This window comes from Plasmopara halstedii, assembly GCF_900000015.1.
Source record: "Plasmopara halstedii genome assembly, contig: Scaffold_7, whole genome shotgun sequence".
NCBI classification, from domain to species: domain Eukaryota; phylum Oomycota; class Peronosporomycetes; order Peronosporales; family Peronosporaceae; genus Plasmopara; species Plasmopara halstedii.
In genome coordinates, this window is record NW_020186929.1 from 306,569 (window position 1) to 327,384 (window position 20,816).

Sequence of the window (20,816 nt, forward strand, 5' to 3'; positions counted from 1 at the left end):
GAGGATCTACTCAGAGAAGATAGCGTATCTTGTGCATGTTTTCTAAGAAGCTGCAGCAAAAGACGACCTAATGAAAAAACTGCAAGGAAATTCATATAGCAATTATTGTATAATGATGCACCAGATACGATATGTGTGTCCAGCACCTTACGCAAGATTACATAGTCTGAGCAGGCTACAAAGCCTTGAAGATTAGAACATACAGAAGAACGCTGATCGCGCATACTGAATATGCAAATATCTCAATGCTGTTACAAGGCTCTTTAGTTCTTCTGTTCTGGACCAAAATGATTGTACCACCCGTGACATTTCTTCTTTAGGAGAAAGGGGAATTTTAAGACATTACAAGCAATTCCAAAAGTTTTGCTTCAACCGGCAAAGCTACTGATGGCAGCTGCCAGAGATATGTCCAAAGCATGGATGTCTTACACTCCGGCATAATTAGAAGTGTATTAAGCGAGATCTTTTCAACCCTGTCGTCGTCGCGCTTGAAATTTTCAAGCTAGAAGTATTTACGTGCGTCACGTCTCTTTACGAGAGTTACACTGATGAGGAGTGGTTGAACACTAGATGTCGCGAATGTTCACACCGACTAGCCCGGCGAGTTATAAACAATTGAAGTTCTTGCCCACCAGTAACGAAAGCAAATAAAGGGGTCTTCGCTCAAAAGCTTCGCCGACATGCCAGGAGACCCTTTCCCGATGCATTTGCAGTTTAAAATAAATATGTATTGACACTTGTCATCAATTTGTCGATGCATAAAAGTTGAAATAATGCGTTGCTATATGCTTTGGAATTCTTAGAATTCTACCAAACAAATTTTTTGACTAGGATGAGGCAACCTGAGTCCCAGCATAGCAGCGCAAATATCGGCAGACTTTAAACAAAGCCAAAATATAAAATATGAAAATAATCGATTTCTTTCGCACAGAACGTTAAGACTACTTTCCTCAGATCTTAGACAAAGCCAAAATATAAAATATGAAAATAAGCGATTTCTTCCGCACAGAACAAAAACGTGCCACAATTTGTTGACATTTTATGGGATTTAGATCGTAATTCTTTAATTTGTGACCCTGCCATACTAGTTTTTCTAATTAAATTTTTGAGTTCACGGCGGGAAAAACAAAACGTAACAGTCCGTTGAGCCCACATCGCAGATTTATGATAGCAAAGTATATGCAGGTTGTTTACCTTTAAATTTCATGAGGAGATGGCAGGGTTCTTGATTTGACAGCCAGGCGTATGCAATTGCCTAGTTAAGTTTGGTTAGCTCACTATTATTTCTGACATTGAGATCGATTTTACATTGTTGAAAGATGCGGGTGCTTGATAAATTAGGGGTCGCTCAGACTATCTCGTGCATTCATCGCAGAGGATTGGTATGCATCGTCATATAGCCGTCTGCCCCCATCGTGCATCCGTGGATGGGATCAATCAAGGGGGAAAATCAGTAGAGTTTCACTTACGTGGACTGAACAAGAGTTGGTGCAACAGCAAATATTGCTCAAAAATGTGATGATCCATTCCGAAAACGTTGCTGGAACAGCTCATGATCGATAGGATCCTTGGCTACTCTGCCCATCTGATGATGAGTGGGCTCCCTACAATTTTGAGCTTAAATCGCGCTTCAAGTGCAATACGTCTATTCAGTCTTGCACAGCTGAAAATCTCTCATAGGATCATAAAAAGTACAAAAGCTTTCAAATAATATTAGATATGTTGGTGTGTACTTAATGTTGCATCACTAGTTATAGCTTCTATTAAATTATTATTTTACTGTCAAACAAATGACGCGAGTTTTGTGAATTAGCTTTTTCATTCTGTGGAGATTTAAAAGGGGTAACTTTATCTACAGCCTTTGCTCTCATGCCGTATTTAAGATTTCCTGCTTAGGAGATGCTACCTAATTACATTGCTCTGCTGCTCTGTTTTCACGATATCTAATCTATCTGACGGGTTATGTGTCAATCAATGTCTGCATCTATGTATGGCCATAGAACTGCGTAGATATAGTTTCCAAAGACTGGCTTTGAATAAATTGCAGCAACCAGAAGTTTAAGGGTCTGATGCTGCCTCTAAAACTTTGTCGAAAACCAAATTCCAGTGCACTTCAGACTGGGATGAGCACGACATCTGTTTCAAGCATGGATTAGAAATCAACGGAAACGAGATATCAAAACAAAATATGCAGAGTAAACTCCCGTTGGAATCAGTAAATAATTTCTTAAAACGGGTCCAGATTGTCTATATTAGAGCAGGATTTCGCTCACTATAGATTACTAGCACACTGTTACGATCCATAGTCCGAAATTTGTCAAGATTTGTACAATTTTCAAAGGTTGCAAGACTGCATGAATGTTCTTGATTAAGCCAAAAAGTACGGCAATATATCAAAAGTTCTTCTACTTTGTCGACTGCACTATTTTATGATGCTCAGATTACTAGAAACTCTTCACTATCATTAAAATCAAATTATTGCCAGAATCAGAAACCTATAGCCTGCTGCAAAGCGCTGCTGCATGCGCAGCATTTTAATATTCCAGATGATGACGCCAAGTTTGGCACGTCAGAATGTAAGATCTGCCAGCAATTTCGCAATTCTAGTCGCTTCTTGATATGCTAATAAAGAACTTCTCGAATACTGTACAAATTGTCGAACCGTATGAATGGAATGACAACTTCTAATACGCTCGGTATCTATGCTTGATAATGTAGAATCATCTGATCCAATGTCATGTACAGGAGACAATGATGCACCATCGGAATGCCAACTTCATCAATTTCTTTATTATTCATTTCACCGTCTGCCACGCATAACTTGATCATGGTTTCTGTCATTTGTGGACTCGTCACCGCCGCGGTCGTCGTCTCGTTCGCAAGTCCTTCTACCGGCACGACCTATTCCGTGCCTCAAGGAGTATATTTCAAGCCTTCAGACGGTTCGGGCTTTGCCAATACAACATCTTGGCGCCGTAGTCCCTGCCCTGCCCTCAACACGCTCGCCAACTTCGGCTTCGTCGAGCGCAACGGGGTAGATATCCCCAAATCATTTCTTAAAAACGCTATCCAAACACACTTTAATGTGGCCGATGATCTCATTTCCGTGATGCTGTCAATCCTGCCTGATTTCGTAACACTCAACACACTGTCTCGCCTTGAACACCAGATCTCGCTATCTCGACCCCCGACTTATTATGGCCACGACCCAGCTGCAGTCAATACGACGCTGGTCAAAAGCCTGTTATTGCGAGCTAAAAACGGGTTTTTGGATGCAGAAGGGGTCGGTAAGGCCTACAAGGCTCGTCTTACCGAGTATCAAAGTGACCCACGTTTCAGTGTGACTGACAGTCACTTGACTCAAGCGTTCACGGAAGGATCGTTTTTGCTTTTGATTTTCGGCGCTAATCGTGATGATCGCATTTCTGTGGAAGATGCTCGATCCTTCCTCGTCGATGAAAAGTTTCCAGACAATTGGAAACCTTCACCTACTCCAGTCACACTTGGAGAAGCACGAGCCATAGCCAAAGACATTCGAGGCTTTGCGACGTAAATCCTGCTGTCGATTTGTCCCGTGAGTGTGCTACAATGATATGCTCACTCAAAAGTGGGCTAAATGATGATATAAATTTTAGGTCCTTACTAAATTTGTTCTAAATTTCATATATCCCCCTACATAAGTGTTTTTGTCTGGAATAAATGCAGCAATGACTTATCTGACTGTCTATGTTCGTGGAGAACAAACTTAAAAATATAGATGATCCCTTCCGCTTGGAATGGCAGTAAAACAAAATAGAAATAAACACAGTAATTAATCGATCGTGATATAAGCTACCGGAACCCATACGCTAGGATGAAGCTTTCTTTAGCGCAGGATGCAGGTTGGCAGAGCTGTTAGGTGTACTTGCTCGTCCGCTTTAGTGACCAATCTCCGGCTGCCTTTGTTCCGGTCCTAGGGTATCGAATTAGGAACCTTTCGGTTCCAGGTCAAATAACTAACCATTTGAGCCCAGGGTCGGTGACTCACATCTTGAGCCGTTGAATAATTCGGATACCGAAGTCGAGATCTATGTAATGTTTTTGAATACATTAACGTGTCTATCGCTGCACTATGCTAGACTTTACGCTCGATCAAACATCAAGACGAATGCGCGATCTCTCAGTTGCGCATGGTGGGCATGGTGATCTGGACTCAAAAGGCGATTGATAAGTTGGTATCGCTGTATGCCACTAAATGTCAATGTAATTGCGAGATTAAGGTCAATGGGTATACATATATTCAGCACAACGATAGCGTGCAAGTTGCATTTTTTGAGTCCTTACGACCTTGACCAAACGGTTTTTTGAAATAATTTTCCTTGTAAAGTCATCGGCACAGCGCACAAATGGCAATTTCCACGACACCCGCATGTACGCTGTCGATCAGTAGCGTTTGTCTTCATCATCGGCGCCAGCGCGACGCGGAAGCTAGTGACTCGTCAATCATTCAATTTATGATATCGAACACACTCAATCTTGTGCTTATTCCATCGTCGCGGTATAAGACATTAGCACCTGCCCTTTCCAAACAACACCAACGCCTTAAGCGGATGAGTAAATTAACCCGGGTGCATTACTCAAAGTCAAGTAGTAATCAAGCTCTTCCATATTCGATGTCGCCCACTACACTCTTGATGTAATATCTCGTTGGAATATGCTTGCTCTTCCTCACTTTAATGTTCTCGACGTCATTGACTAATATTTCTCGATTTCTTTCGCCGATGTAACTCATTCGCAGCTACATCACCATAGCAACGCACTGGGAGTCCACATGAGCTAAAATGAGAGGAGTCATTAGTTTGAATAGATCTAGGTTATCAAGAGGCGACGCTGTCTCAAAGTAGTAGTAGATCCAACGTTGGACCGATCACGATTTGCGTCTGGAACTTAACGTCCGTGGAGTTGCAAAATAGTGATCGTTCATTTATTAAAATACATCAAATCTTCGAAATTCGTCCAATTTGAATAATATCATGACTGACGTAGAAATGAAGGCAATGGAGGAGCCGGCATTTGAGGGAATCTCAAGCCGCAATCGCTCGACTGAGTCGTGGCCATGGGTAGAGAAATACCGTCCATCATCTTTAAATGATCTTATTGCCCATCAGGATATTATAGCGACACTCAACCGCCTGATTGATGCACATAAGCTTCCCCACTTGCTGTTTTATGGACCTCCGGGAACAGGCAAGACGTCCATGATCATTGCAGCAGCGCGACGACTTTACGGCAAAAACTACAGTTCGATGGTGCAGGAGCTTAACGCGTCGGATGACCGTGGCATTGATGTGGTACGCAATCAGATCAAGGAGTTCGCCGGCACCAAAAAGCTATTTAGTCAGGGTGTCAAACTTATCATACTCGACGAGGCCGATTCCATGACAAATGATGCGCAGTTTTCGTTGCGCCGCGTTATTGAAAAATACACTAAAAATGCACGTTTCTGCCTCATCTGCAATTACGTGAGTAAGATTATTCCAGCACTGCAATCGCGATGCACGCGCTTCCGCTTTGCTCCGTTAAATGAGAATCAAGTAAGTGATCGAGTCAAACACATTGCCGAACTTGAGAAGTACGTTTTTACAGCTATTGATTGTGTTATAAATTATCTTTATAATTGATATGAAGCTGTGCTGATGCATCAGGCTGAACATGACCGAGGACGGTTTTAAGGCCATTCTGCGTCTAGGCCAGGGCGACATGCGCCGTATCCTCAATATCTTGCAGGCGACGTCTATGGCCCATGACGTTATTAATGAGGCTAATGTGTATTTGTGCACGGGCAATCCGTTGCCCCAAGACATTGAGTTGGTAACTCGTTGGCTTTTTAACGAAAGCTTTACAACAGCTGTGCGCAAGTGTGCCGAGATGCAAAAGATCAAAGGGTATGCAACCAGCGATATCTTGCAGGATGTATATCGTTACACCATGGAATTGGACCTGCCGCCGCAGTGCCGTATGTATTTATATGACGAGCTAGCTAACGTCGAGCACCGGCTGTCTAATGGCACAACTGAGGGACTACAGCTGACCTCACTTGTTGCCATTTTTGCGATTGCGCGCGATCAGATGTCCCTCGCCATTGCTTCTTCGTCTGGAGCCTAGAGTTGTTGTAGTAGAACAAGCAAATATAGGGGATGAATTGAATAAGTTTTATGCATTCTGAGTGTATTGGAGCAGCTCGCTGTACACCGGGCATTAATATCAGCAGAGAAACGGCGAATTGTGACCATGATATTTTCACGAGTGTTATATTTCTCAGCGCCATCTCTTGCCTCCTTTATTTTTCCTTTGCCTGCTCTACTTCTCAAGCGCCATCACCTTACCAATGGCAATTGTTTTTCCCTCGTCACGAAGAGTAAGACGCCCAAGCTGTGGCATAGTAGCAAACGTCTCGATTGAGATGCTCTGCTCCACTTCAATTCGACAAATAACCGATTGGCCCTGCTTGATGAAGGTCACGTGCTTCTTCACCGGCTTGCCCGTCTTTGGGTCAATAGGTCGCAATAATTTGGCAACCACGCACTCTTGGGAGACGGTATGAATATGGAGAACGCATTTATAACCAGCCGTTAGCAACGGGCGGTGCTCCAGTGTGTCAACCAATGCAATCTGGGCTGCGAATGCATGTATCGCGCGAGGAGGAGACTCTTCATGAATGCCGCATAGGACAAAACCCTTTTGGACGTCATCAAGGCCGCTGGATAGACGCATTGTAACATTTTCACCAGGCTTTGCCGTACGAACAGGTTGATCATTAATGTATACTTGATGCACAACAGCCGTAGCGTTTGTAGGCATAAGTAGCACCTTTTGACCAGTCTTGAGGGTACCGGACTCTACTTTGCCCATAGCAATAGTGCCACGCTCAGCGTAACGGTCCAAAATCGGCACACGTAAGGGGCCATCTGGATTACGGTTTCCGATGTGCAAGGTGTCCATGTGGTTGATAAGCGAATCCCCCTCATACCACGGAGCCTTGGCCTTATCTACGCGCACTTTAACATTGTCGCCGTGTAACCCAGAAACGGGGATGAAGAAAACATCACGTTTGACAGCAAAGCCACACATTCGTAAATACGGCCGAAGCTTTGTAATACATTCGTCAAATCGTTCTAGACTCCAATCGCATTCGTCCATCTTGTTAATCACAACAATGAGCTTGTTAATGCCCAATGTCTTAGCCAACATGGCGTGCTCTCTTGTCTGTCCTCCACGCTCAAATCCTGTTTCGAACTCACCTTTACGAGCCGAAATCACGAGTAAACCGACATCAGCCTGCGACGCACCCTGAATCATATTAGGCACGTAACTTTTATGTCCAGGAGCATCTAGAATGGTAAAGCGACGAGTTTCCGTCTCGAAATGAGCGCGCCCAACCTCGACAGTTTTTCCTTTCGCACGCTCTTCTTCACCCGTGTCCATAATGTAAGCCAGAAACCAACTGTCGCGGTTGCGTTGCTTGGCTTCCCGTTCATAGCGCTCAATAGTACGTTTATCTACCATATCCATAAGATAAAGCAAGTTGCCGGACAGTGTAGACTTTCCAGCATCGACGTGGCCAATAAGCACAACATTTAGATGTTCACGCGGATCCTCGTCACCGACCTCCACATCTTCACTAAACGCATCATCCTCATCAGCTACCTCATCATCTGGCGTGTCTTCAGATTTAAACTTATCGTCTTTTACGTCTTCCTTGGGCTCCAACGCCTTTGGTTCTTTCTTTGGTTCTTCCTTTGGCTTTTCCTCTAAGGTCAAAGTATTTATCTCATCCGCAGGAGGTGATACCGGAAGTGTAGACGTGACACCTAGCACAGCAGCGCCACCTTTCTTTGGAACTGGCATTGCGACATCAAACGCTCGGGGTGGAGCAGGTGCTGGGGGCGGCGGCACGAAGGACGCAGGTGGCGTCCAGGTGGCAGCGCCGGGGTTGAACGAAAATTCCTTGGCTGTTGCACTTAGTGCCTTCTTGGCTGATAAGACGACATTGAGTCGCAAGTTAAACAAGTGTTGAAAGTATCAAGAAAAACACAAGAAGAACGATCACGTACGGGTGTTGGTGCCGTCCATTCTTGATATTGTTCATTTATCACTACTTCAGAAAAAGCATCATAATCGGTTTGCACAGGGGTCTGCGATTTAATGGTGAAGCAAGACCGTCATTTCAAAAACATGACCTCGACGAAAGCTCACGAATTATTACCGTACAAAGCCGAGGAATTCCGCAAGCAGGAATACTGGGACCATTTTTTTCAGAAACGTGGCGAAAAGGCGTTTGAATGGTATGGAGATTATAACTCACTGCGTTCCGCGCTGCAGTTTGTGCTAAACCTTCCCGATAAAGCGCCGCCATCTTTGTTACGTCGACTTAAGGCTAAATTGCGCGTGCTGGTTGTGGGCTGTGGTAACTCGGCGCTTAGTGCAGATCTAGCGGCTGATGGTTTTTCGAATTTATGCAGTGTGGACTTTAGTGAGCTTGTTATCAACGAAATGCGGCGCAAACATCCTTTACTTCAGTGGCAGGTGATGGACATGACAGATATGCGCACACTGGAGGACGCTAGCTTCGATTTAGTCATGGATAAGGGTGCCCTTGATGCTTTAATGGCCGAAAATACGGCTGAGATTAAACAAGACGCCAACAAGATGCTACGAGAAGTACGACGTGTGCTCGCTCCGGGCGGCCATTACTGTTGTGTCACCATGGCACAAGACTTCATTCTACACCACGTTCTCAGTTTTTTTAGCATGAAAGATGAAACAGAGACAGAGCCGACGCACTGGAGCGTAGGCGTACAGGAACTTCCGCATGATAGGCGCAAACCATTTGTTCCATTTCTTGTAGCGGCGCTTAAGTGTTCAAAGTCAGATCAAAAGACAGCGAAAAAAGCGCAGTATGACGCTAAGCAATTTGTCAGTGAAGTTGGCGAGGTACGTCTACAGTGGCTAACGCACGAGGTGGAAGCCACGCAATGGTTTGCTATGAAACAGATGGCGCTACGTCAGCTAGAGGTCGGACGACAGGAGACGATTGAACTTATTGCCAATAAGGTAGACGCGACCAATAAGATAGGTCAAACGATCAGCTCGCATAGTCAAGTCAATCCACGTTTCACATTGCGTTTAGTCGATGTCTATATGCGCGGACCAAATGGCAGCTGTGCAGTGTTTTTAATTCCGCAAGGTCGTGAGCATGAGTGGATGTTTTCGACGGAGGAGGGAGCGAACGAACTTGCTGCTGGAGCTGGATTCAGTCGCCTTATTATTGTCGCACTTGGCCGTAATGGTCACGACTTTGAGAGCACTGCCAAGGTGCAGGAAGAGCTCAATGCTAAGGTGATGGAATTGGCTCCTGACACACTAAGCCCGGATGAGATGATTCCGTATCTGACGCTAGAAGAAGGTCTTGGTTCGCGGAACATTATACACCGGGGTGCATCATCACTCAGCGGTGCATTTTTCGTGGAGGAGACTGCGGAAAACGGCGAAACGCTGCGTCGTCTAGTATTTCTCTCCAATACTAATGTTATACAAAGTGAGGTGAAAGTATTGCCTTGTGATAGTACTGCATCTGCCGCTGCTGCCAAGTTGGCTCCGTCTGAGTCTTCCGCAGTTGATAATTCTATCGACATGACATTCGAAAAGAATGCAGCTGAACCAAGCATGAACAAGAAGAAAAGATCGAAGAAAAAAAAGAAAGCGCAGGCCAAAGTGGCTGGCGTGGACACTTCTTTCTTGGCGTTTGAGTATCATAAGGGCATGGTTGCATCGCTGCACGCGGCTTCATTGTCTTCCAGATTATCAATCGAAACTCCGCACCACAGTTTGGTGCTTGGTCTTGGTGGTGGCTGTCTGGCACAATACTTGCATGATAATATCCCAGGTATGCATGTGACGGCATGTGAGTTGGATCCAACGATTGTAACAGTGGCAAAGCAATACTTTGGATTCAAGCAAGACCAGCGAATGCGCGTAGTTGTGGCTGATGCACTGAAATACGTAGCAGAGCAAACTATGAATGCAAAGAAGCCGATTTTCAATTCTATCATTGTGGATGTGGATGCCAAACAGCGCGATGTAGGCATGAGTTGTCCGCCGGTAAGCTTCGTGGAAGAGACATTTCTGACTCAAGCTCACAGCTTGCTCGCCCCCCGTGGTGTGCTCCTTATCAATGTTTCCTGTCGAGACAGCAGTTTGTACAAGAGTATCATCGCGCGACTGCGTCGTGTCTTTTCAGGCTCGCGTGCCGTGCTGCAATTAAAGCCGAGCGAGCAAGATGTGAATAGCGTGGTTTTTATTCGTAAGGCTGACTCAAACGAGCCCAATGCAACGACGCTATTGCAACAGCTGCATGGATATGGTCGCCAGCGTGATCAGACGCAGAGTGCACTACAGTATGTTGACGATGAGCTGTGCGAACTTATTCAAGGCATTCAAATTATCAAGTAGACTGCATAATCTAACGCATACGTAGATGCTTTCTGCCATCTGCCCTTCCTGTAATCAATTCTAGAGCTATTTATCCCATGAACCCGGGTATCGAGCAGCCTCATCTTCCCACTTCGCCCGGAAAGTGTCAAAGCGATACAAATTACGCTCACGCCTTGATATCTTAAGGTCAGGAGCAAGCGAGAAGCTGTCAACGCTTGCTTCAGAACTGCGAGTGAATGACACATTTTGCTTTCTGTAGCCACCACGACTTGAAGCAACCTTCGATGATTCCACGTCGTAAATTTGAACAGTGCACCAAAGAACACACAAAGCCAGAACATTTCCCTGGCGACGATCTTGAGAGATCCCAACGACCTTCGCTGCGATGTTGCGTTCCCCGACGACCTCGGCGCCTCCAGTAGAGCTACAGACAGAATAGTCTGAGGCTTGCGCCAAATTCAAATTCGATTTTAAGGAACGATCAGCATCGTTGTTGCGACGCATGAGGCGTTCGCAGAAGAGTACTGTATCACCAAGTACTATGTCTCCTTCCTCTGGACCGCATTCGATAGTGAAGTAGTCGGCAGCTCCTGATGGCCGTTTCACCAACCGGGCACGACGCTGTGCACATTCCTTACTGACAGTGCAAAGTTGCGAGATTGTCGACTGCGCGCTCGAAATACCGCTGCTGTTCAGTGCAAACACACGTACTTGATATACCGTCTCAGGCTGCAGCTCACGGATATATGCCAGGGGTTCGCGGCCTTCATATGCTCGACGCCATTCACTTGCATTTTCATTGAAAGTAACAGCTTGTTTAGTCAGGCACTCAATGCGTTTGCAGTCCACGATATATCGTGTTGCTCCACCAGGACCTGGATGCCAGCAAACCAGTGCTTTGTCAAAGCCCACCTCCACTCTCCCAACACACGTTGGGACGCTAGGAGCAGTACAAATTGTTAGTGCTTCACTAAGTGCGCTTGATGCATGAGCTCCCACGACTCGAAGGCGAAAACGATAACGAGTGTTAGGTTCCAGTCCATTGACGGTAGTTATTGACTCAGATCCACGGTAGCACACAAGGCGCATTTCGTCTGCATTCGTGGTACCTGTTGCTTGTACTTCTTGGTCCCGACAACCAGCGTCACGTTTTAATACGTAGTGCACCTCAGATTGTGTCCACCAACGCGCAAATTCGGAAAATGAGATCTTGCCATCGGAATCGAGGTCAAAGGCTGCGAGATATGCAGCGAGTCGTTCTGGTGTCGGTGGTACACCCAGCTCGCTCAAAAGTGTTTGAAATTCGGGAAGTTCGAGATATCCGCTGCCATCAACATCATAGCGATCAAAGCGAACCTTAAAGTCAACAGCACCATCATCCAAACTCGTTTCTTGGGCCCACTCCTTAAGCAATCGAGAGATTTCACCATCAGTTCCATCGGACACCCGCAAGGCCGCAGAAGATAAGCTTGGCAATGCCTTAGCCACTGACCAACGCAGCTGCAAACACTCACTTTGCACTGCTGGCTCAGAAGATGCCGTATTGACTGTCGGTGAAGCTGGAGTTGGTAACAGTGTATTGACGATAACAGGTTCACTGTGCAGACTAGCGCGACCCTCTGCATTGATCGCCTGTACACGGAATTGATAAGTCGATCCACTGTGCAGTCCCAATACCTCAAACCTGGGTGTAGTACCGCGATAGATCTCAATATATTCCTGTGTGGACTCGTTGAGGCATTGTTTGAGAATGTATCGACACTTCGAAGCTGCTCTGCTGCTACTTTTTGTAGTTTTTTTTATGGCATGAGATGACTTTGAGCCACTGAGCAAACCACGATGTCTTGTCGAGGACCTTGAAGAACTTGTGGAAATTTGGGAGCTCTGTGATGCTGTATCACTAAGATCTAGAACTTCATGAAAGAACCGAAGAAATTCGTCCCATGAAATGCTTTCGTTATCGTCCGTTTCGATAGCATCAAATACACTCAGTCGTGCTGCATTATTATCAGTTGCGGTCGCTCCAGCGGTAGCCTGCTGGAGAAAAGCGACAAGCTTTGGTTTACGGCGTTCAATTTCTTCCATAAACTCGTCACGTGATATTCGACCATTACCGTCGGCATCAGCCTCTCGAAAGACTACTTCCAACTCTCGCAGTCGCCGTGCATAGTATGACGAAGTTTCCCAAGCGAGTTTTACACTGTGAGGGGCGATCGCGATGGGCAGGGGTTCAGCAGGTCTTGCTGGAGCTGTTACGAAGTATGAGAAAGCATAAGCACCAGCCCCGAAGCCATTTAGTGCACGAACACGGATAGCATATTTGGTGTTTGGCATCAAACCGATCAAAGTAAAGTTACAACGAGGGAGACCATCGTTGTCGGAATAATCTTTCGGATCGCGACAAATCTCGTGGTATTTATTCAGTCGAAATGTTGTTGATCCCTCGGCCCCTGCAGATTCAAGCTGGTAAAAAGCTGGCGGTCCACCATCCCCCGATTCTGGCATCCTCCACCGCAAACGTAGCATTGTGGTCATATCCAATGTGTCATCATCGTCATCCCTTTCGAGCACAGGGATACTTGGTGGTTGCCCAGAGGTCACCAACTCACGCAAAACGTGCTGTTCTCGAGGCGCTGCAGACCACAGCTCCAACTTTTTTAGGTATGGTGCGGCTTGTGTATCATCCCACTCTGCGAAGGCGCAGCGTCGGGGAGCTACACGCTGGACAACAACCATATCACTTTCAGGTGAGCAATTAAATCTGCCCCCATAATTTTCACGTCGACACACATGTCCAGGTAGCTCTGCTCGACGCCGATGATTGGAACCTTCTGTGCCGAGTACGAGTTGGAAAGCATTTAGCATGCCACATTCGTGGCACACAGTCTCCCACATACAAACCGATCTCAGCAACTGATCCGTATTTCCGCGGCATGATGCGTGACGTTCATCGCCCACAACAGCGAGGAATGACTCAAGTGATATACGAATTGCCCCACTTGATGCTTGGACCTCTTCAGGATCTGCAAAGAACTCTACGACCCGCTGCGTTTCCTCGGGCTGCAAAATAACACCAACACTTCGAACCAAGGCAGTTAGCTCGCGCCCAGTTACTGATCCGTACTGTTGGATCAGCTTGCTGTCATCCAAATCTTCATCAAGCTCGTCGCCGTCTTTGTCAACGGCATCTCCACGAGCTAAAGCCTTTTTGTGTCGCTTTAAACACAAGTCAACACAGGCCTGTCGATATTTAATGCCTGATGGACGACAATGTAGCAGCTTCAGAAATACGTTTCGCAATGGTGAAGATGTACAATGGACGTCACAACTAATTGGAGTAAAACTATCCCAGAATGCTCGACAGCGTCCAGCACTGCGATAGCCGCGACTCCATCGTACCCACGTATCTAAAAGAGTGCGGTCCACTGCTTTAAGTGCTTTCCCGACTGCTTCCCAACGCACCGCCGCTGGCGTCGCAGAAGCACCTAAATCTAACTTCTTATCGAAATCGCCTTCGCAGTTGGTATTATGATCGCTTACGGGGTCATCTTCTGCCCCTTCGCGTGGCGATGGAAGATGCTTCATATAATTAACTGCTTTGTCTCGCATTGCCTTATGTGCTACCCAAGCTGCGTAATTTTCACGACTCTGCTCTCGTCGACGGCGGTCTGCTTCAGCTTTCTTACGCAAAACGGGGTTGTTGCGGCGTTCAAAAAGATAGCGGTCTTCGGAAGTCGGTTTAGCAGAATCTTCGTCATTTTCTTCTATGCCTTGGTCAAAATTCTCGCGTAGCACATGACCCTGCTGAACAAGAACTTGTTTGCTCTTTTCCAAGTCGCCTCCACGACCTTGAAACCCTTCACTCATTGCATGTACGTACTTAAGACCGCTATTCTGCATGAGCTCAGCAGTAGAGCCAGGTGGACGGCAAGGCTTGGTATGACGCACTACACCAGCGCCCATGGAAAAGTCAAAACGAGGTGGTGGAACATGTCGAGAAGATCGGCCGTCTTCATTTACCTCCGCAATCGGCATCCGAATACGAAGGCGGTCCTTACGGCGTACCCAAGCATTGTGCGCCACAAGTCCTCCCTCTACCTTCTCACGAGCTTCTTCCTGGCGCGCATTCTCCACAGCTTCTGCATCTTCTTGTATCCATTGCAACATACGCCGCACGCCTAGACGGTTTAGTGCCGCCATCTCAACATCTGAAACAGATTTACCAGAGTTTTGTGCATCTCCTGTTGCAGCCAGCGTCTTCTGAAGGTATTCAGCAACGCGAAGTTGAGCTTTTTGCCAATATTTCTTACAAAGTCGAAGGAACAAAGCGTTTTGTCTCTTCTGATCGGTCGTAAGCGCCCGACGAGCAGCTATCTTGGCAGTGTCTCCTTTCTGCGGCTTGACCGCCGCGTGCCATTTAAGCGTCATGTAGTATGTCATGATGCCGTCTTCGTTTTTTTCTTGATCCATCATCTGTCGCGTACCTGCTGAGAAAGAATTCGCTTCGAATTCGGTGAGGGGCACGCGCGAGAACGTGTGATTTTTCGAGCTCCATTTTAACCAGAGATCTCCAAGTGAGCGAACGGGGCATGTGCAAGGGTGTTGTAATTTCACCCCTTCTGTAGATTCCAGTACGCTGCACTGCGCCAGGACAGTTTGGGCCATTCGATAGGCTGCTGTTGTGATGCGAATGCTAGTACCATCCTTCAAACTAAGGCTTTGGCCTTCACCTGTGCGAGCAAGTTTTTCTGCAAGGGCTAATATGGTTGGTGTACTATTAAGAGCCTCGCTTACGATCCCTTCGTAGGGTTCCAGCACTGCGATCATTTTTGGAGTTAATTCTCCTGGCTTTGTACCTATGCAGCGTCTGCAAAGAGAGCATTTCCGCGCTGAACATTGACAACGCGTGCGCTGTCTGACTACAGAATGTGCAGGCTTACGACACACGCCTGGACAGTCACACACTGACGTCTTTCCTGTCTTTAGTTGACAATCAGTCGCTGCAAGCGCCACCGCTACCTCTAACCAGGACTCCTCAGCAGCAGCCCGACTTGGATCCAGCTGATTCAATGCTTTTGCCATACGTTCATACTTGTCCTTTCGTGCTACCCACACGTCAAATTGCATCTTGTGTCCCTGAAATTTGCTACAACTAGCATCTTTGGTATCATATGACTCTATTGCGTCTCGTTCCGATTTGGTTCCGGCCTTTGCTGTAGTACTTTCAAGCAAATTATCTTCATCACCGAATGCATTGCGCTCATACAAATCGTCGATGCAATCATCTTGCGTTGTTAAAACTGGTGGCCTCAGTGTCTGTATACTACCTTGTAGTCTTAAATTCTTGGCCGCCATGCTTGATGCATTTAAATAAAAAAAGACGCAGCGGTCGATAGAAGTGCTTCAATGGACACGCCGGCCGTAATTGAAACGTCTTGCGTGAGACCTACCGGAAATAGGGTTTACTGACGCCTCGACTTACAAATTTACAACTATACTTATAATCGTAGCAATGTCATTCACCGTCTAAGCCTATCTCATCGTCGCGACTGCTGCAGCTTTCCTCGTCCGTGCATACTCCCATTTCGCCTTGAAAAAGGATTTCACATATGCGTTCGTCTATGACCCACTCATCCTCGTACACAGGAAGCGCCATGAAGAAGCCAATGACTTCCATAAGGTCCAGCTCGTCATCGTCGGGTCCCATCCAATTACAGATGTCGGCTAGTACCTCATCATCGAAACGAAAGGAGCGACAATTCTCGCCAAAATCTCTTCTATTCCTTTCTGTTTGGCCCGTTATAATGTCATTCTGCTCCTCTTTCGTTTGCTGGTGGTGGTGTTGCATTTCCTCTGTCCTATCAGCATCCGTTCCTTCATTGTATGATTGCTGTTGATCCTCGTAGTAACTTCTGGGATAGGCATGCTCACATGTCATTTCAAAGTTCAGCAGCTCTCGTGGAGTTGTACAGTTGGCTTCAAAAGCCACAGTGACTGTAAAGGAGATCGAAGTCTCCCATTCATCTTCCTCGTCTTCCTTCTCCTTTCTAGTTCGCTCAAACCTATACATTGTTAACATCGCTGTCTTCTTTGTAGCCTCTAGTGTCGTCATTTTTTTTCGCTTTTTTACATTTCGGATGTGGCTTTGGGGTTGAAGCGTCCATCGCACGTCTGTGGTCATCACAACGTTGCGCTGAACGTCGTAGTTACAGCTATAACTTTCCACAGTCAGATTTTCGGCCAGCATATTATACAACTGCGACTGCATTGTAGAACCTTGAATTATATCTGTAGATACTGGATGTTTGGTGAGATGCTCACGCATACGTGTGGTCTCGAAGGCCAGCTTAGCTTGACTACTAAGGGCCCGTAGCACATCCAGACGCAGCGCCAAATCGCCACTTTCAAATTGGTCAACAATGCGCTCAATGGCAGCATCTACATCAGCTGCAATGCTGCTACCGCGACGATCATAAACTCCATTTGACATTGTCAGTTAGTGCTCTGTGATCTATTTGACTGGAGCAGACCTATTATAGCCAACACAAAATGCAGGTTTATGTCAAAAAGCTCTATGCAGATAAATAATTGCAGAACGCTGTCACCAATAAAACCGAAGAGCTCAAGAGTAGCGCAATGAACGCTGATTACACCATGGATGACACATGTGCTATCGATACAAAACAGTATGCTCAGCAAATTTCTACTAGTGAATATAATCGCCAAGCTGTAGAATTCACCACGCAGGAGGTTGAGCGCCTGAATGCCGCCGTTCGTGCACAGCCAAAGCTCGGTGCTCGCTCCGAATTTTTTCAGGACGAAGAGAATGTTGTGAAAGGGCTTCCGGTCTTTCAAGGCAAGCACATACGATTTTTATACGATGAAGAAGAAATCGTGGCAGCAGTAGACGTGACGCTAGAGGCGCTGAACAATGGACCCGTGGTGCGCACCGTCGCAGAGTTGGACGAAAACGTGGATAATGAGGAAGAAGAGGAGTATGATGAAGATTATAATGAGGAGCAAGACCACGATGATGTAGTGCGAAATACGTTTTACAGAAAAGATAAGGAAAGTGACATCGATATGAGCAACGAGCATATACACACTTTAGTACAGGACGTGGAAATGGAGTTGGCTTCTTTGGCTTTCCACGAGCAGGACCAATTGAGTCCTAGACGCAGTAAAAGATAGTCGTTTTGTAAAATATGCATTTGAATGGTAACACGATGAAGATATGAACGTTTATGGCTTGTGCATGTCATTCTACGTTGTGTCAAGCGCTAATTAGAATACTTTAAACTTAGAAAGAAACCCATTTTTTTGGGATGAGTTTCCAGCCTTTTCAGCCCTCAGCCGATCCTTAAGCGTCTTGGCCTGCAGTTGCTGCAAAAACGCTTTGTGATCTTGCCGAAGTACAAGCATCGTATTTTCCTTAATTGGATCAAACATGGATTTAATTGGGCAGCCGAGACGCAGTTGAACGGATTTGCGATCCAAATTTGTGCACGATACTTCAAAAGGGGAGCTGGGCGCGATAAAATAAAGATACAAATTCCAGGCAAAATCCTTAAGGTCGTCTGCCTTCATTTCCAGCGCCATCTCTTCAAATCGCCGAATTTGGCGTGCGCACTTTAGATTCTCAGATTTAAATTCTAGTGAAATACAATTTCAGTTAGTTAAGAAAAACGTCCCTGCACAACAATTGGCACTCACTTTTTCCAAGAAAGTCAAGCATTTCACGAAAAAGGATTTTGTCATCTAAAATTTCGTCTAGCGAGAAATTGCCTTTCGCGATCTTTTCGTCCGTAAGTGTCGTTACTTTCGGCAAATCAATCTGGTACGAATTGTCCGAATCAAGCACCTTCTTTACAATCAATTCGTGGACAGCCAAAACTTTCGAAGCCATTTCTGTGTACTGCTGTGCCTTGAGAAATCGCATAAGTGTGTCTTTTTGCAAAGTCTTTATTGCATCTTGCATTGCGACATCAAAGAGCTTGCCGCGATACTCACCCGGACGGTTCATGCGCTCCTGAGTCTGTTCACGATCATCAGATGGCAAACTCACCTCATTGGGAGAGTTAAGCGACAAAAAATCGGCCCAAATCTGATCAGCCATCTCTTTACACGACTGCACTGATTCTGGGTCACGAAAGTCAAGCAAACCGCACTCGTCTTTAAACTTGTCGACAGCCATAAAAAAGTTCAAATTTTCTGCGCAGTACTACACCATTTTTAGTCAACAACCCATACGACTCTCAAAACTCGTTCACTTCGTACTTGTTTTTGGCAGAAGTCAAGTAGATAGCCACATGATATAGGGTTTGAAATGATGTCGTCAATATCAATGTCACGTTTATCCTTTTCACCCTTTTCCAGCACCTTTACAAGCGTGTCGATCTCATTGTTGCCCTTTTTCGACATTTTTCGCTTGATGAAGGAGCGACAAAGAGGGCAAACTTTATAACTTCACCAATAGGCGCTGTAACAGGCGAAGAAGCGAGAGTGGCAGCGTTGGCAGACACTTAAATCTAGTTATTTTCGGAGTATCGCAGTCCGGCATCGACCAATTTAGCTGCACAGGGCCACAGGAAAACCATCGACCGGGATCCTTTTTTCTTAGTAATTCTCTGTAACGTTTTATCTATCAAACTTCTTTACCCGAAGTATTTGTAGAGCGTGCCATAATTAGAATATTTTTCGAATTTATGCGTCCGCATGTCAGTTCTTAATCCGTAATGCCCATTGTGCCTAATAGAACAAAGACAGTGGTAAAAGTGCTCTAATATTTTGATATGAGCTTTCAAACAAGTTGCTTACTAACTACCGATATAATTTCTTTCCATACGTGATTAGCATTTTACATCGTTGACTGTTGCTGGCGATCACAATCCGAAAACGAGAAGCTTGAATATATAATCATGTAAGTGGCTATCAATGTAAAACTATCGCTAACATTCAACCTATACTTTTGAGATTTAAGCACCAAATCAAACCGTAGCTGCGATTTTTTCAATAGAAAATTCGAAAGCTTAATTGCAAACAATGATTGTGCGGTAGTAGGTACCTAATGTGAAGTATGTCGCTTAGAAAGTGTTGTGGTGCAGCTTTAGAGCAGTATGGCGTACTTGGGATCAATGCTATCGTTAAGACCGCAAAATTCAAATTTATCGTGAGCATATTAAAGAGGACACCATAAGCATATACGTGCGTAATTGATGCCAGTTAGCATGCCAATAGATACTAGCCATTACCGAAATCGGATCATCAACAAGTGGCCTACAAACAAATCATGACCTGACGAGAAATCTTTAAATGAGCTACACGATCCATCAATGAGTTCTTTGACTTCTGCGTTTAGCTTGTCCGATGCCCCCGATGCCTCACTAGGGACACCTTCGGCTACAGCAGATGCCCACTCACCCATCGCTATTTTAGTATTTAGGAATTGGTTCTGCAGCAATTCAAAGCCATGAAATGTCGATTCGCGAGTGGAGCTTACTTTTGCCGGGACGATAGCGTCGAGGAGCCTTTGTCCTTGACGTTGTCGATAGTGGTTTGTAGAATCACGCACAAGCTAGTCATACTCTTGTGCGGACTTGCCAGGGATGTTCCATCGACTGCTTGGCAGCATCAACAACAGAGTATTCTCCTCCTTGCGGATGTATTCGGCTGACTTCTCGAATTCATCAACTAACGCTCTGGCTCGGTCCATTGCATTCAAGAAGTAAGACGTGGAAGTCTCTTTTGTGGACTTATTTAATTTATCGTAGTCAGAGAATTTGGGTAGATTGACATCTCGTGCGGATCCATTTCATGTAGCTCGGAGTACTCCTCGCCGGTGTTCTTGTCGGAGATGGCCATAAATGGATTAGTGGTGAAGTCCTGAGATTTCTTGGTCCCTTCAAATGAGATGTTAGAATGGTAACATAGTCATGTGGTAAGACGGTAAGACTGCAATACATCAGTGGCGTGGTTTAAATTTTTAAAATTTTGATGGATGCATTAAAACGCTTATTTAGTCACTAGAAACACTTTGCTTTAGTAGATGAGACTTCATACTAATTCCGAAGCTAGCCATGCTTGACTAAAAAAAATCTCAGAGACACTATTATCGTCGTTATCCCCAGTGGTGGGTCAACCAATACGACGGCGATCCAACGGAAGAGGAAGTTAAGTAATTAAGATCAGGCATTTAAAGGCCTTGTGAGTTCCTGACAGTGAATTTTCTGAGACAAAACACCCAAAGAGTGTGGCAGCAGGGATGTATGTCTAAATGTATATGAATATCTGCAAGTACGATGCCTGATGTATGTACATTATTTGGTGGTTATGTGCGTGACGGT

At 45.6% G+C, this 20,816-nt stretch overlaps 9 protein-coding genes across 9 annotated transcripts; 5 read left to right on the plus strand and 4 right to left on the minus strand.

Moving 5' to 3' along the window:
- Positions 1–3,109: 3,109 nt before the first annotated feature.
- PHALS_13908 (Chloroperoxidase) lies at positions 3,110–3,553 on the plus strand (the record flags this gene model as incomplete). Its single annotated transcript, XM_024730025.1, has 1 exon — positions 3,110–3,553. The coding sequence occupies one exon, from the start codon at positions 3,110–3,112 to the stop codon at positions 3,551–3,553; it is 444 nt and encodes a 147-aa protein (XP_024571523.1).
- Positions 3,554–4,008: 455 nt separating this feature from the next.
- On the plus strand, positions 4,009–4,982 carry PHALS_14730 (uncharacterized protein). The gene has a single exon (XM_036407591.1). It carries the CDS (start codon positions 4,386–4,388, stop codon positions 4,677–4,679), a length of 294 nt encoding a protein of 97 aa, XP_036262964.1. The 5' UTR covers positions 4,009–4,385; the 3' UTR covers positions 4,680–4,982.
- A 30-nt stretch (positions 4,983–5,012) lies between these two features.
- Positions 5,013–6,144, plus strand: PHALS_13909 (replication factor c subunit 5; the record flags this gene model as incomplete). The annotated part of the gene is made up of 2 exons (XM_024730247.1): positions 5,013–5,611; positions 5,685–6,144. The coding sequence occupies 2 exons, from the start codon at positions 5,013–5,015 to the stop codon at positions 6,142–6,144; spliced, it is 1,059 nt and encodes a 352-aa protein (XP_024571525.1).
- A 195-nt stretch (positions 6,145–6,339) lies between these two features.
- PHALS_13910 (translation elongation factor 1) lies at positions 6,340–8,112 on the minus strand (the record flags this gene model as incomplete). The annotated part of the gene is made up of 2 exons (XM_024730358.1): positions 6,340–8,015; positions 8,094–8,112. 2 exons carry the CDS (start codon positions 8,110–8,112, stop codon positions 6,340–6,342), a joined length of 1,695 nt encoding a protein of 564 aa, XP_024571526.1.
- Positions 8,113–8,214: 102 nt separating this feature from the next.
- PHALS_13911 (methyltransferase-like protein 13) lies at positions 8,215–10,491 on the plus strand (the record flags this gene model as incomplete). The annotated part of the gene is made up of 1 exon (XM_024730469.1): positions 8,215–10,491. One exon carries the CDS (start codon positions 8,215–8,217, stop codon positions 10,489–10,491), a length of 2,277 nt encoding a protein of 758 aa, XP_024571527.1.
- A 66-nt stretch (positions 10,492–10,557) lies between these two features.
- PHALS_13912 (protein tyrosine receptor type) lies at positions 10,558–15,828 on the minus strand (the record flags this gene model as incomplete). Its single annotated transcript, XM_024730580.1, has 1 exon — positions 10,558–15,828. The coding sequence occupies one exon, from the start codon at positions 15,826–15,828 to the stop codon at positions 10,558–10,560; it is 5,271 nt and encodes a 1,756-aa protein (XP_024571528.1).
- A 160-nt stretch (positions 15,829–15,988) lies between these two features.
- PHALS_13913 (uncharacterized protein) lies at positions 15,989–16,963 on the minus strand (the record flags this gene model as incomplete). The annotated part of the gene is made up of 1 exon (XM_024730691.1): positions 15,989–16,963. The coding sequence occupies one exon, from the start codon at positions 16,961–16,963 to the stop codon at positions 15,989–15,991; it is 975 nt and encodes a 324-aa protein (XP_024571529.1).
- Positions 16,964–17,109: 146 nt separating this feature from the next.
- Positions 17,110–17,664, plus strand: PHALS_13914 (uncharacterized protein; the record flags this gene model as incomplete). The annotated part of the gene is made up of 1 exon (XM_024730802.1): positions 17,110–17,664. The coding sequence occupies one exon, from the start codon at positions 17,110–17,112 to the stop codon at positions 17,662–17,664; it is 555 nt and encodes a 184-aa protein (XP_024571530.1).
- A 93-nt stretch (positions 17,665–17,757) lies between these two features.
- PHALS_13915 (regulator of g-protein signaling 6-like) lies at positions 17,758–18,894 on the minus strand (the record flags this gene model as incomplete). Its single annotated transcript, XM_024730913.1, has 3 exons — positions 17,758–18,125; positions 18,187–18,694; positions 18,751–18,894. 3 exons carry the CDS (start codon positions 18,892–18,894, stop codon positions 17,758–17,760), a joined length of 1,020 nt encoding a protein of 339 aa, XP_024571531.1.
- Positions 18,895–20,816: the final 1,922 nt, after the last annotated feature.